Raw genomic sequence first — 16766 nt, 5'->3', positions numbered from 1 at the left:
GTTTACGCACACACATTCTCTTCGTGGGAGCGTACTCTGCTTCGGGGGAGCGCACACACCCACACACACACCACTGACTCTGTTCGCATCATCACTCACGGCCACTCTAGATTTTGTTTTGGGAAAAAGTACCCTGAGAGTATATTTTGTCTAAAAATGAAAACAGGTGCAGTCTGTGTACGAAAATAATATTATGTAACATATTGTGTGAGAACCAATCTGTTCTACTCATTCTTAGTAGGAGGAGAGAGGCGGTTTACTTTACTATAAGAAGCCATCTTCCCCGAGGGAGGGGGCACATGCGCACTCTGAAAATTCCACCTCATACGTGATGTTCAGTGTTGTTGCCATGACCGGAGAATTCTCTGTTTAATAAATCATCCTTGCAAGGTGTTTTTTCTTACAAGAAATCTGTCTTCAAATTTTTGGAACACGCAAAAGAGGACAAATAATTAGCCTTTTTCATAAGTCAAACAAATTGTCTTTGTTTTACTTTTAACAAAAGTAAACTTCTTAAATGTGACTGTTAAAATGCACTTTCAATTAAGTGGCCGAACCGCGGGTCAATTTAATGTTAAGCAGGGTTGTCGGTATCTGCTGAATGTTAATATTAAAGTAACTTGTAATCTAACTCAGCAACTTTTAAAATCAAGTAATCAGTAAATTAACTAAGCTACTTTTTAAGAGAAGGTAATCAGTAAAGTAACTAAGTTTTTTTTGTTGTTGTTGAATTGTGGCAACACTGCTTTGTTAATATGATTTGAAAATGTAGCCCAGTCAGACTTGCGGTGACTCAAACTTGGAAAAGCAAATCAAATGTACTCCTATTGGAGCATTGTGTGTGGACATGCCCGCTGGTTATCGTGATGGATCTCAAACAGAACAAGTCTCCGCAGTGGAGATGAATCCTCGTCGATCACAGTATAGCCTGTTTGTCTCTTGAGTAATTTTCTTTTATTATATGGCCTCCTTCCCACGAAAAAAGCCATTAGGTATGTCTTTATAACAGCACTAAATCAATATCTGTCTCCTAGAGCAGTGAGCTCCCACTTCTTTGTCACAGTGGGGTTGGGCTTCTGCGTTTGAGAGGAAGCAAGCTCACACTTTATTAAAGAGTCATCAGTTAAAGGACAAGGCGAGTCGGACACTTTGGTGGCTCAATGAATTCAAATTCTGCTCCACGCGCTGCCTGCCGGCTCTTCCTCCTTCATCTCTTTCCAGTCGCTATGGCTGAATGTGCTTTTGCTTGAGGATTAGATTGGGAAAGGTCAGGGAGCATCTTTTCTTCTTGCTTCTGATACGCTTTTATGAATTACCTTTTACCTAAAAGCTTCTCTCTTGCCTCATTTTATTGTTTTCTGTCAGGCCTTGTTTGGTTGAACATCACTGGGATTCATTTCGACAGCAAGTCATTACTCAAAGGCTCTGACTCTGTGTAGCTCATCAGAAATGCTCTTTTTTTCATCCCCTCTTGCCTGTCTTTCTTTCCAGACATCGCTCCTTATAATCAGTCACTTTGATTGCTTGCTCATTCCTGTCTTGATTGCTCACTTGACATTCCGCAGTGGACGCATTATGCAATACTGTAGTCAACTGTACTTACAATTAACGGTTAGTTTTAAGCAGCATTAGCAAATAGTTCTAAGAAAACAACTTGTAGGGCGGGGGTGGAATTGATGATAAAATGCAATAGTTCTTGCTCATGACATACAGCTCAACAACATCCCAACATACTTTGTTTTGGACTGACTTCAGACTATGTGACAACCCACACGAGCATTGCGGAAACATAAAAACTCCACAAAGCTTCAAACCCAGATCGTGTAGTTATACAACTTGCTAACCAGTTCTGCGCTCTTTCGTGACAGAATAAGCAACATGAGGCTCAGGTTCATGAAGGATTTATAGTATTGAATGGAATGCGTCAAGGGAAGATACCCTACATATCACTAGCCTGTTGGGAGATGAGTGAAATTATATTTTCCATAAAATAAAAAAAAACAGTGCTGTTCTTAACCCTTTTAATGCGCTAAAGAGTTTGTTTCTTTTTCCACAAACCTTTCTCACTTTCTCTTTCAGCTTATCTCAAACAAACCTTCTGCCAAAGAAAAGATGAATGTGTGACCTTATACCTTGATCTTCAAATACCTGATGCAGAATAGTCTCATTTATCTACAGTGGGTGCAGTCTTCAAAGCACAGCATGCGCCCTGGTAGTAAACTTCTCTGCAACACTCTTTAGTTCAAACATTTGAAGTAGAAGATACCAAACAATGTTGCAATGCATCATGATATGAGAGGTTTCAATGATTATGTCATACTTAGCGTCTTTATACTGCATTATTTAAGCTTTTAAGAAAAATATTACTTCTGTTGTTAATTTTGCGTATATATTTTTTTAAGATTAGAGTCTCTTCTTTCATCAGGAAAAAAAGGTATCTGTTTCCGTTTTGCAGCAATTAACATTAGAATATAGCTAAGTTTCATCATTATTTACAAATCTGTTTCGAACTGTGAGGAAATCAGCTTGTTTGCAATACGGCCCTTGTTGATCTCTTATACTCTGCTGTCACCTGCTGGCCGTTTTGTAATAACTACCATTGCTTCAACCGTTCTCTGCAGTTGAGAGGTTGCATCAAAGCCTTCTGTATGCTCTGGCATAAAAAACATAAACGTATAAATACGTCTTTAGTACACTTAAAGCATTTGAAATAGAACATATTTATACATTTTTGGGAACAAATGAGTTCAATAGAAATATTGTTCCATCTTTTGATCAAATCAGCGATCAGTTGTTATTATTATTATTATTATCATTTTATTTATTTATTTTTTACTCACTGATTGGCGATCAGCCAATCAAATCCCAGTAATTTGATTATCTATTGTGACATAAGAAATTAAATGGAGTATTTGGGGTACAAAGCAAAAATGTGTGTTTTTATTGTATTTGTTTATGGAATTTGTACTGACCCATTCGGGCCAGCGTCTGTAAGGTGCCATACTGGCCCAGGACAAGCGGGCCATCGTTAATGTGGGACCAAAAGAGCACAGTAAGACTGAGCTATTCAGAAGCAACCCCGTGACCAGTGTTTTTTTTCTCTTTTTTTTTTCTTGTGGTGTCTACTGTCTAGTCTTGGCTGCGTCAGCCATTCTCACCACTTGCTTACTTGCACTTCCCAGGCACCAGCTGCTTCTCTGGCCGACCAAGCCCATCTCACTGCTGTCACCTCTCGAGCTTAAAGCACAAAAAGCAATTGGCAGATACTAAAATGTGTGCGCTACTAATTTGGCATATTTAGTACCATATTAGGTTGACATAATTTGGATTTCAGTTGCAGATTTAGAAAGCATTATTCATCATTAGTAGCCTATTTAATAGTCAGTATCACTAACATACTTTGTATTATATAAGGGTAAAAGGGTCATTAAGATCACTTTTATTGTAAGAATAATAACCGTATAAAACATGATGCATGATGCATGGTGGAAAATTAAGAACGACATTTTCTTGTCATTCCACATGAGAAGCTATACTTTTCCCTGTCTGTTCCAATTAGCCACAAGCCAGTTTACCCACAACATGGCAAGAGGCCTCATCATTCATTATGGAGCACGGCTGACATGTTAGCAAATAATATTATTATTTTTATATATATATACTTTGAACGCTCATTGAATGATAAGACCAATGAAAAGCTTTTGATAAACAAAAAAAATAAAATAAAATATGGTGTGAAATTATCAGAGATCCATAACCTTTGATTTCGTTATGGGCATCTTAGCAAAGCTGTATAATAAACAACATGCTTCATAATAAACACACTGTAATCTGGATCAAACCCACCCGCTGCCAACTAGAACAGATTGGCATGGAAAGGAGGAGGGTGCTGAGTTGTCCTTTTGATTTACAGCCAACTGTGCACTTCCTTCTCAAAAACATTCCTTTTTTCTTGCATTTTACTTTGAGTTTTAGCCGCATCACGAAGGCGATTCCTGGTGTGTGCTGTGGTGTTTTCTACATTGTTTTTGTATTCATGGTTCTAAAAAAAACAAAAAAAACAAAAATCTGCATTAATCGTCTTATCATTTTCATCTCTTGCCCACAGGCAAGCAGACTTGCCCACCAGAGAAATTCGACTGCGGGGGATCCAATAAGTGTGTCTCATTGTCATGGAGATGTGACGGCGAGAGAGATTGCGAGAACGGGGCGGATGAGGAGGACTGCGCATCTGGTGAGTTTGCCACTTTTGAAAGATTGAATTAATTAAATACATTTCTTTTCATAAAAAAACTATATACTGTTTATCTTATTTTTGCAAGTATAAACTCTCGCTACTCTAATTGGGGTATTATCATATTTGCATAACATTAAAACCCTTATAAGCCTCATCATTGAGAATAGGGCTTAGCAATTAATCAAATTCAAATTGATATTGCAGTGTAGTATGTATGATTCAAATTTAACTTTTTTAAAATGTTTTAATTCATTTTTATTTTTTCATTAAATTGCAAATTTTAAACGACAAAGGCTGTGTTTTTTTTTGGGGGGGGGTGGGGGGCGTGGGTACTCTGCTTTGCCATTTTCTATTACACGCCCCCAGTGCACCTGACAATTTGGTGATTGAAAGTAGACTAGTCATTAGCTCGGAGCTGGTCTAAATTGTGGTGCAGGTGGTGTAACACAATTTTGGTTAATTTGATCAAAGTGCAGCCAGACAATGCATCAATGGTATCATCATTTTTAACCCTCCGGGCGGCGGGGGTTCACACTTCGAGATGAGAGGAGCCACTTCCATTCTCTGGGAAGCAAGTCAGCTTTGTTCTCTTTACTCAACTGTGCTCGTCTATGAAAATATCAAAAGAAAATTCCACTTGTGCTCGGCACGAAAATAGGGGCCAAAGAGTTTTGTAAGTTAACAAAAATTAAAATAGATGAAAAAACGGTATTTCATGTTAATTCTGGGTTCATTTGCCTTTATTTTAGCGTAAAAATAATCTACAAAACCAAAACATTTATGTATAAGAAATCTGATATTTTTCATTGTAAGATTCAGTTGTTGCTTGTCTTTGTTAAAATTACACGGGAAAAGAGGACTTTGAAAAAATAATTGCATATGTCATCGCAATCGCAACATAGAGGTAAAATAAAAACATTATTTTTGAAAATCGTTCACCCCTAATCTAGGGTCTTAAAAACATTCTCTACTTCTATGGATTTGATGTCAATTCTGTGGTTACACTCGACAACCAAGTGAAGAAGCACTCAGTTTGGATGAGTACCTGGCTGCGGACTTTGTGTTAAGGTTCGAGGGCTTGTGTCACTCATTCCACTTCAAACCGGGGAGTCTTCTCCGTTATTCCTGACATTGCTGCCTAACCACCCAATGAGACGATTCCGTCATTAGCCTGCTCCGCCTCCCCTCACCTCCCTGCAGGGACCTTCCTTGGCCTACTTCTAAGGCACCGTGAAGAATCATCCCCTCCCTCATGCTTCTTCACGTCAAGAGAAAGCGATTGAGGCTGTTGGGGGTGTGGTGTTTAGACTTTGAAGATCCTGTAAAATGGCATGTGGAAGGAAAGTACACATTGCGGGTGAAATGTGGGGAAAAAAACATATTATCCTACAAAATGCAGGTATTAGCTTTTCTAAGTGGAATGTTTGTGCGTGTGTGGGCGGTAACATTGTGGCTGCTTTGAGCAATTTGTGTCTGGAGTACAATACATCATTTTAGAAGCCAGATTATTAAAAAGACCTAGAAAAATAAATTAAACAGAGTGTCATCCTGAATTCTCAACAATTTCTTATCAACCTAACAGCAGACTCAAAGCCTGATTGCTGTACCGCACACACACACGCACACGCACACACAGCAGACTAAGGGTAGGCAACTTTCAATACTCAGAAGAGCCATCCAATCGTCTACCACAGACCCAAAAAATAAACAAATGGTAGCCACAGAATACTTTTGGCATCTAGGATAAAACTTCTTCTTTCTTTTTTTTTTTTAAGAACAGTATAGTGTGTTTCATTTATGCATGAATTCAGTGAATTGTCACAAACACCGCAAAATTTAAGTTTTATTTATTTATTTGTTTATTATTTTTATGTATTATATATTTTATTATATTATATATTATGTATACTATTTTTCACTTTATTATTATTATTATTATTATTATTATTTATTTATTTATTTTAAGTTCTGCGTGTAACAGGAACATTTTGAACTCTGAAAAAAGACACTTGCATTAAAACAACAACAACTCAATATCTGTTTAAGCCCTCATACTCATGAAATTAAAGCCACATTTGAATTATCAACCTGCAGGGAACAAAAAGGCTGTTCTTACAATGCAGTCATCTGTGAATCTGAATTAAAATGACAATTTCACTTAACATTGCAAAATAATAATAGCAAATTAGAAAATTTGTTTTATTTGGACAATGTGATTTTCGCTCTTCTTGAACCTCAGCTTGCTGCGTCAGCACATCGGTGCTGTGACGTCACCTTCATTTTTACATACAATTGTCGATATATCCATAATTTATTTACTGGAAGCCGAATAGCTTAATAAATTTGGATGCCAGATGTCTCACATTGGTTCTTGCTATGCTTATTTTGAGCGATAAAAAAAACACCAAAACGTAAATACCGTATTTTAATTTTACAAGAGCATCATAATCATCACATTACAGTTAAAGAAATTAACAGACTAATTTCAATGAAATACTCGATTATTTTCCAAAGTCACAGAGAGCCACAGCAGAAAGAAGAAAGAGCCACATAGCACTCTGGAGCCACAGGTTGCAGATGCCCACACCAGAGGAAGTCATAATTAGCTTTAGCGTTAATACCTTCTTAGCTTGATGGCTTTTGCTGCCTTTTCCGTTGAGAATACATCCGCACGAATCATTTCTTCTCTTCTAACATCACTCTTAAAGTTACAGTTACAGCTTCAGCTTCACACTGCTGTCACTCAGCCGGTTGCAACAACTCTACTTAAACTGAAGATTTCAATCATTTGAAATAGCCTGTTATTGGGACTCGTCAAAATGTTTTCATGCGTTACAGTATTGCTGCGAATCGAGGGCGTCAGATGACTCGCATTGACATTCAATTGGCTGCTCTCGGGGATTCACTTCGAAGCAGTATGTTTTGAGTTTCAAATAAGAAGATAAATTGCTGATTGTTTTTAAAATAATACAACCAAGTGAGACGGGGACCACTTGTTAAACTGCTTGTTTTGTCTGCATATCGTTGTTAGTGGGACGTCAAATTTAACGAGCTCTCTGTGGGAGCGAAAAACCTGTGTAGCCTATTTTAAAAAATCTACAGAAAATTCATGAACTCATTCACTGCCATTGACGGCTATAGACGTCAAAAATTCATTTGAACGATTTCTATTAGTTTAACTTTCTTTTTTTACACTTTTGTTAACGAGTATGGAAACCTATAATTTTTTTATTGTACATTTAGAACAGATATAAATTTTTTGATTAATCGTGAGTTAACTGGTGAATCTATGCGATTAATTACGATTAAAATTTTTAATTGACTGACAGCCCTAATTTTTAGTACTTTTTTAAAAATCACGTCGGCGATTAAATTTTTTTAATTGTAATTAATCGCATGACTTCAATAGTTAACTCACGATTAATCACAAATTGTATATCTGTTATAAATGTACAATAACATTTTTGTTCCTAGGTTTTCATACTCTTGTTAACTCTTTAACTGCCAAAGACGTTAAATAAAGTTTAGTAAAATCCTACGGAGGACTGCCAAAGACGTTAAAAGACGTTCACTATGTTTTTTGTTTTTTTTGGAGGGGGGGAACGGGTGGAGGAAAGCCTTGGCCAGCTGTGCTGAAAGTATCAAGCAGATCTAGTTAGTATAATGCCTATTTTTGGGCACTAGATGGCAGCGATGACTCTTTGGATAAGATTGGGTAGGCGTCAGTAGAAGACGTGAGGCGGAGCTAGAGTGTTGAGGAGAGAATGGCTGAGGAAGCGAAAATGGCGACCGGTTGCAAGCAGCTCACGCTTGAGCATTTTTTTCAAAGACGAAAAGCATCGACCAATGCTAAAGAGCACATTGATGACGACGATGATGATGATAATGGTGACTCCGAGGTTGACGCCGAAGTTGGAAGCGTTGACGCGGCGGCTATGATCACGTCATAAAGCCTCACCGGCTAGTGATGCTAACGCCGGAAAACGCGGAGCACAACCGAGCACTTCTGCACAGGCGGATGACGAAGAGTACCCCGAGTTCAATGCATATTCATTGGAGGAGTGGGTACAGTCTGATCACGGAGAAGACACCGGTTATGGACTACGATGCCACCATGAATGGAGCGGATAAGATGGATCAGAACATCTCTTACCAACCGGTATAGGAACTGAAGGACATGAGGAAGCCGGACGTAACACCACCGTAACGTCACCGTATCATGATCCTGAGAGTAGACTTGATGGCAACATGGCCAAACACACACTGCAGTATATACTTGCTATTCCCCGGGAAAAAAAGCCAGCAAGAAATTGCAGCGTCTGCACGCGAAGGGGCAATCGCAGTGAAACTAATCTGTTGTGCAAATCCTGCTGCGTCCCCTTGCACGCAGGGGAGTGTTACAAAAAGAAAAACTGTATTTGAAACATCCACACAATTGTAAATAGTACCACGGTTGCACATATTTGTAAATAGTTTGCCAAATTGTTTTGTCAAATTGTTACACTGTTGAATGTAAATAAACGTATTTTGCTATCAAAAAACACTTTTTCATTGTTGGTGGTAGTGTTTTACAGAAGTAAAGCACTGTTTAGGTGTTTGTGGCATCATTCATGGAAAAAAAAGGTGTCAAATCCACTAGAGTGCATGAAATAATATCGTTTCACAAAAAGCTTGATTTCTCCGTTTTTTGTTTCAAAACAGAGCATTTCGGTGAAACTAACCATTTTCTATTGTTGATTACTGAAAAACGGAATAAGGTAGAAACAAACTTTTTTTTTCCTGATGAAAGATGAGAGTTCAATCTTTCATTTGATAGTATGTGTGTTTCCATAGTCCAAACACAAAATTTTATGTGGACCTCAAAAGATAAGTCAAAATGCTTAAATCGGCTGGCACCCACGGCATCCCTTTTCTGAAAACGTCTGGCAGTCAAAGAGCTAATTGAAATAGTTACAATGAATTTTTGACATCTATAGCCGTCAATGGCAGTGAATGAGTTAATCTGAGTCACTCTTACTTTGGAGAAGAAGAAACTAAAGACTTTTGGCTCATTTTTCATCCATTCAGTCATTTCCTATATTCAACTCAGGTAACTGAAACTAATCCTGGCGAGATGCACCATGGACTGGATGTGAGTCCCTGACCAAACTTACTATACCAATCACCTGTTTAATTTTCTTTCACAAATAATCATACATGATTGTCAATATTTTTTGTCAAGATCCCAAAGACTGAATTTTATACATTTAGTACTTTCACTAAGGATTTTCATAATTCTGCTGTTGGCCAAGTTTGAATAACTGCCACCCACCTGAAGAAGAAAGAGCGGGTGAGGAAAAAGAAACAGCCAGGAGCCAATTTACCCTAATTTAATTTCTTGAATTTACATGACAACTCAATCCAAGTTAAATTTATTCTTAGTGCCTTTTTCATGTGTGCTTGGCCTTAATCCTTTTCGCTGCGAGCAAAGTATTCCACTTTTTTCCTCAAGTAACTTTTTACTTGTGTTTAGCCAGGGTCTTTGCGTATACACGTACATTGATTACATGGCCAACCTTAGCGAGCCCCAGCAACCTTTGTAATATAAAGGAAATTTACTAAAACCATTGCCTTAGTAAATAATTCCATGAGGGCATTCCGCTAATTGAGTCATCCACATACTGAATTATGCATCAGCTAAAATCGAGCCATTGGCTGCAGGAAGTTTTCCCTGATCAACATTTCTTTAGCTAGCAGCAGCTCTGCAAGAGCGCGCCACAAATATGTTAACTGCGTCTGTGACCCTCAGTCAAATGCAAATTGTTGCTTGCTTGCCAGAATCTTGTTAATGTAATAGAATAATCTGCAAGTTGTGCTACATTCATAACACTGACGGCTGCTGGTCATACAAATGAGGAGACAATCATCACGTAGTAGCCGAATGTCTGGGCCGGCCCACTGTTCTATAAATAACCCTTTCTACGAAGCAGCGTCCGACTGTAAATAAATAAATAAAAGTGTCGTGGATGAATGAGAAGGAAGTCATATCATTTAATAAAAAGTAGCTGATTCCGACCAAGGAAGGTATTCGAGCATATAAGGAATTATACACACAGCAGTGCATGTTTCATTACTTTCTTTTTTTTCTGGGGGGGGGGGGCATTTAGGGAAAGCTGAGCTTCCCTTGCAGTCTTAGAGCATTCACCACTGATTCATATGCACCCCCGCTATGGCATTTTGCTGCTCAATACGACACTGACACGGAAACGGGAGTTTCTATAGAAGTGAACTGGCAATATGGAGTAAACGTTTTAGACTGTTACACTCATTTGAATGGACAAGTTTGCAAAAAAGTTTGGTTCTATTTGCCAATACTTTTGAATGTACTTGTAGCAGGCTAAATGCTAAAACCATAGATTATATATATTTATCGATATGCGGCAAAATCGATTTTTGAACATCAATTTTTTTATGGGAATAGTCAACAAAACGTCTTACTTACTTAGGGTTAGGATTCACACATTAAGCATGGAAGAATGTTCTATTAATGGAACATTAAGCCTTAATATTTTATTTCAGTGCTGTTCAAACTTGAAACAGACTGCAACCTGTTTGCTAAATGCAGTGGCTCACAGTTATAAGCCTGAAGTACATTGTCATACAAATCTTACAGTGTACATGTACAAGTTTACTGATTAGTATTTTCCAAATTTGAGTAAAAAAAAAAAAAAATCGCAATAATCAGTTTATATATTCGTATCGGGATTAATCGCTATCGCCAGGTACTAGGCAATTCACACCCCTAATATATATATATATATATATATATATATATATATATATATACATATGAATTATTATTAATTAATTTATAATAATTATACAAATGATATGTTTGGAAATTCAAAAATCAAGTAAACATTGTTTATTCATGGTTTTTATGATTTATTATTATTGTGTCTGCAGTGCATTTTTTTCCCCATAATGCCACGGGGTATACTGATGTGCAAGACCCTGTGGCATTATGGGGAAGAAATGCTAAGTTATTAGCATTTACCTTACAAGTACATTCGAACACTATTTGCAAATTTGAACGTTTGCAAACTCGATACATATTTGAACGTGTTTCAGCATTTGATCTACAAGCACGTTCAAATGTTATTTCAAATACATCTTGTATATTAACGATTCCAAAACCAATTATTAACCTACTGAATGTTATTCTTTCATCATATTTCATGTGCCTGACAGTCTCTATTACTCCCACAAGAGAATTGCTCAAATAAAATAATTTCTGTCTGCACAACACTTTGAAGAAGATATAGCGGGCGCTCTTGTCACTTTGACATCCATCATGCCGTGTTGACAGAGATTTTCTTAGCACAGGTGTGTGAGGCCTCAAAGTAAAGGTCATCTACTTGGTTATATCCTAGGAGACGTGCTGTGACCCGGCTGAACCAACAGGAAATGTTATTTCGTCTCAGTGTGTGTCACGACAGCATGCTAGTCCTGTTTTGTCTTTGTCACTCTTTACCTGTCATAGTTTAATAACGCGGTCCGCAAGATTGCAGTGGTCCAGAATGTTGGACGATAGATGCGTGTAATGGGTCAAAATGTAGAAATAAAGTTTGTTATTGGAGCACTCCAAAGGGAAGATTGATCTTGTTTATTGTAGATGTCGTGTGCGTGCGCTCGAGTGGCCTGGCACAGAGAACAGTCCAAAATGGGTGTTGCAGATGGTGCATATACATAAGATATGGAAATGAATACACCCTTTATATTATTTTATGATTTTCAGTCTACGTCTTTCTTTTTTCTTTTTATTTCTTTTTTTTATTATTATTCTTTTTATTATTATTATTATTATTTATTTATTTATTTTAATAAAAAAAAAATCTGGAGTGCTCAGTATTGTTCATTCGGTAATTTTACCGATTTGACATGTCATCATCATTGCTCTCTCTTTTTTTAAAATTATTATGATTATTATTTTATTTTATTTTTTGTATGTGTTTGTGCGTGCGTGCATGCGTGTGAGTGTGTATTCATTAGTTCACCTAAAACCAATTAAAAAATCCCATACCGTTCACCTAAACCGAACACTTCAGAACCCAGCCAGAGCCGTGAGGCCGTCAGGAGACCCGAGGAAGGACCAAAGAAAAGAAAGGAAGGTGAAATCCAGTCTACGTGTTTCTGACGTACTGTACCATGTCAAAGATAACATTAAGCTCTCACACTCAAAAACGTCTCTCAGAGTCTTATAGTTAAATGTTATTTTTGGCTTATGCAGCTAGCGTACATCTTTCCGCGCGTCCGCATCCTCCCAAAAATGTCAAATGATGAGAAATGGAAAGTCAGACACGCATTTTGATTCAATTTTGTTCTTTCCTTTTGGCCCACCAGACGCCAAAGCCTGCCCCGCTGGCGAGTTCATGTGTGCCAACCGTAATTGCTTGGCTGCCGTCCACGTGTGCGACGGCGACGACGACTGCGGCGACGGCAGCGATGAGCTCAAGTGTACTTCACCACTCACCTGCGGGCCCAACCATTTCCGCTGCAACAATTCGGAGTGCGTGCCGCTCATGTGGAGCTGCGACGGCGATCCCGACTGCGCGGATAGCTCGGACGAGGGGCCCGAGCGTTGCGGCGGCGACGGCGTCCATCCGGCTAACCGCAGGGCCAACTGCACTGGCGAAGAGTTCCGGTGTGCCAATGGGGAGTGTGTACGTAGCAGCTGGAAATGTGACGGCGATCCTGACTGCAAGGACAAGTCGGACGAGTCTGACTGCCGTGAGTTTCTTTTTTTCATTCTTTAATAATCACTGCCATGTTGATGACCTCGATACCATTCATACTCACTGGCAAAGTAGCCTACTCACACTGCATTGTAGGAGTGTAGATACTTGTCTGAAAAAGTCTGGTGAAAGTACAGATTCAAATTCTGTACTGAAGTAAAACCCAAGTACAAATGTAAAAAATATTCATATTACCATCTTTTAATACTTACAATACTGCTTATAATAAGCAGAAGAAAGAAATAATCACTTGTCACTTGTTGTTGAAGCGCTAGCTAGCGAGCATTGGCTCTCCTTTTATGCTATCAAAACAACATGTTAGCAGTGCTAACGTTGACAACTGAGTCATAAAAAAATGCTCAATTATTGAATGAGAACTTCAAAATTTCACATTAGATAGAAGATTTTTGAATGCCACAAGCTAGTGTTTTTTTAGGCTGGCACAAGACACAACATTTCCGCTACGAATCATTCTTGTAGCTGATGCTAACAATTAAATAAGGCCATGGATGGGTTATGTGTCTTGCTTCTCTGAATCCTGCTGTCAACGTTAATCCTCCCTGGTTCATGGTCCTCCATGTTTAAAGGACCACTGACTGTTACACCCATCTAAGTGAGGTGAAATTTGTTCTTCGCATTTGACCCATCCACTGAGGGAGCGGTGAGCAGCAGCAGGGGCTTGCGCTCGGGGGATCATTTGGTGATCTAACCACCGAGTTCCAACCCGTAATGTCAAGCAGGGAAACAAATGGGTCACATTTTTATAGTGTTTGGGTTTAAACCCACAACCTCCCAGTCTCAGGGCGGACGCTCTACCACTAGACCACTGAGCTGCCGCTGTCTCATAAATGTAAAAAATATTCACATTTCCCTCTTTTGATACTTACAATACTGCTTATAATAAGCAGAAGAAAGAAATAATCACTTGTTGTTGAAGCGCTAGCTAGCTAGCATTGGCTCTCCAAGTCTTTTTTTACAATGTGTTGACAACTCCAGAGAGTGGAAAGGTGACATGCCTATTTTGACAAAGGAAAAGGTATAACATACCAATTTTTGATTTGAGGAACTGAATCAAATCATTACATTTTAAAATCATTGCATCCTTGAATCAATTTGCACCCCATGTAATCGAGATGAGTATTGAATCGTCTTTTACAGTATGAGAGATGTACAACAGGTGTAAATTGGTATAAATCATTTTGACGTTGCTGATGATTTATTGTCTCTTTGAACTTAGTTAATTAACTTGATTAGTTTGGGAGATCTTTTACATGAATTATCTTAATAAACATGACAAATCGTAATCACACTGAATTGAATTGTTACATTTTGTGCTGTCACTATCGAATTGTTAAGAATCAATTAATCCATAGGTTAATCTGATTCATTTTAATTTTGCATTAAAATGTATTACAAAAGCATTTTTCCCCTGAATAATGCTTATTAACTGGTGATTGGTGTTTATTTCATATTTTGTATTTGTATAGTGATAAAAAAAAAAGTGTGTGGGGGGGATTGATGTATTATGCTACCGTTTGGTCATTGTTTAATTAAAAACAGATGTTTGCAAATGTCTTATTTTGATTAAACACAGAAGATAATCAGTCTTTTTTTTAAAAAAATTTAGTACTACAGAAATCAATGATAAATTACCGTTGATATACTAAAATCTGTGTATTTGGATCATTTTAAATAAAAAAATGGCTCCAAACGATTATTAAAATAGCTTTCGATTAATGTGATAATGGATTACTTGTCGATAAATTTTGACATATCATCCAATGGCGAATGAATAATTCTGATCTGAAGTCACACTTTTCCATCTCTCGCTGTTCTCTGCACCATCTGCTCTAATCGTATTTGCAAGTCAGATTTGCGCTGCATAATGCTAATATATTATTACATAATATTTCTGGCTCGCCTTTGTTGGTTGTCTTACTGAGCATGAACATGAAAGGGCACATTGCAGTATGATGCAGATTATAGACACTAACATAATTGTCAATTGTCCAATGAATACCTTTATGTATTTCGTAACAGTACTTGAGAGCTTAACACCTGCCAAGAATGACACATACTTAAAAGATTCACTGCCATCCACAAGTGTGTGAGCTTCAACTGGAGGTGACCTTAGTACTGTTTTGTTTAACAAATTTGAAGGTACACATACATGATGTAGATTATGACAGGTGGGATATACTGCATACATTATCATTGTTTTGGACCATATGTTTCACTTTTTCAAATTTGCCCTGCATAGTTACATCTAGAGTACAGTAGATTAGGAATAGTGAAAAACTAGTAATCACATTTTAATGGCTCACTACAAAAAGAGCAAATGAAAACAAGTGATTTGTGATGTGGAAGGGATAAACCTCCATTAACAATTACATTGGCACATTTTGGGTGAAAAGTTGTCAAAATAGTAAAGCTAATCCCTAATGTTTTGATGACCAGGAGGTCTTTTGTCCCTGTGGTAAAAGGCTGTGGCTCATCATTCCCACTATAAAATAAGTTTTGGGGGGGGGGGGGGGGTCATATTACCTCTTTGACTGCCAAAAACGTTAAATAACGTTTAGTAAAATCCTATGGAGGAGTGCCAAAGACGTTAAAAGACGTTTGTTTCAAAACAGAGGTGAAACTAACCATTTTCTATTGTTGATTACTGAAAAACGGAATAAGGTAGAAACAAACTTTTTTTTCTGATGAAAGATGAGAGTCCAATCTTTCATTTGGTAGTATGTGTGTTTCCATAGTCCAAACACATAATTTTCTGTGGACCTTGAAAGATCAGTCAAAAGATCAGTCAAAATGCTTAAATCGGCTGGCACCCACGGCATCCCTTTTCTGAAAACGTCTGGCAGTCAAAGAGTTACTTCTGTAATAAGTTGCTTGGTGTCACTCCTTTCTCCCCTTTGCTGCTTCCTGTGCAATGTTACAGTTGGATTTATATCCTTTAATTTGTAGTGTACCATGTTGATAAAGTAGCTTAATGTCTGCAAAGGGGAAGATATAATGGCGCCCCCACTCATCTAAACACAGCATTCAATTTTTTTTTTTTTACGTTTGTGCAATATGAATAAACTCATTCACTGCCATTGACGGCTATATAGGTCAAACATTCATTTGAACTATTTCTAACATTTTTTCCCCACTTTTGTTAACAAGAGTATGAAAACCTAGATTTTTTTTTATTGTATTAAAACAGATATAAAATGTGTGATTAATCGTGAGTTCACTAGTGAAGCCATGCGATTGATTACGATAAAAAATTGTAATCGCTTGGCGCCCCTAATTTTTAATAATCGTTTCTTTAAAAAAAAGATTATTAAAAATAAAAAATAAATGTTTTTTTTTTGTTTAAAAGAAAGATTATTAAAAAATTAGGGGCATCAAGGTGATTAAAATTGCATGACTTCACGAGTTAACTCACGATTAATCACAAATTTTATATCTGTTCTAAATGTACAAAAAAAATTCTAGGTTTTCATACTCTTGTTAACAAAAATTAAAAAAAAATGTTAAACTAATAGAAATAGTTAAAATGATTTTTTTTAAGTCTATAGCTGTCGATGGCAGTGAATGAGTTAAGTAACAAAATCCATCCCAAGCCATTTTGCCACATACTGTTGACCGGATAATGAGTGATTGGTTGTTACCTGAGCCCTGAGCAACTATGATGTCATCTAAACTCAAGTGCAAGTGACAAAATGGCCGCCCCCTGAGATAGATAAAAACAGGTGGATTTTTCGGAT

At 37.5% G+C, this 16766-nt stretch overlaps 1 protein-coding gene across 2 annotated transcripts in view; it reads left to right on the top strand.

Moving 5' to 3' along the window:
• LOC144043383 (low-density lipoprotein receptor-related protein 8-like) overlaps positions 1-16766 on the top strand; it is an 85763-nt gene that overhangs the window by 38428 nt on the left and 30569 nt on the right. For both annotated transcript variants that reach the window (XM_077556962.1, XM_077556961.1), the window contains exons 4-5: positions 4109-4234; positions 12620-13006. In XM_077556962.1, the coding sequence (XP_077413088.1) occupies positions 4109-4234; positions 12620-13006 (513 nt within the window). The remainder of the gene's footprint in view (positions 1-4108; positions 4235-12619; positions 13007-16766) is intronic.

The sequence above is a fragment of the Vanacampus margaritifer genome, chromosome 2, assembly GCF_051991255.1.
Source record: "Vanacampus margaritifer isolate UIUO_Vmar chromosome 2, RoL_Vmar_1.0, whole genome shotgun sequence".
In the NCBI taxonomy this organism is placed as follows: domain Eukaryota; kingdom Metazoa; phylum Chordata; class Actinopteri; order Syngnathiformes; family Syngnathidae; genus Vanacampus; species Vanacampus margaritifer.
This window is presented reverse-complemented; position numbering and strand designations above follow the sequence as displayed.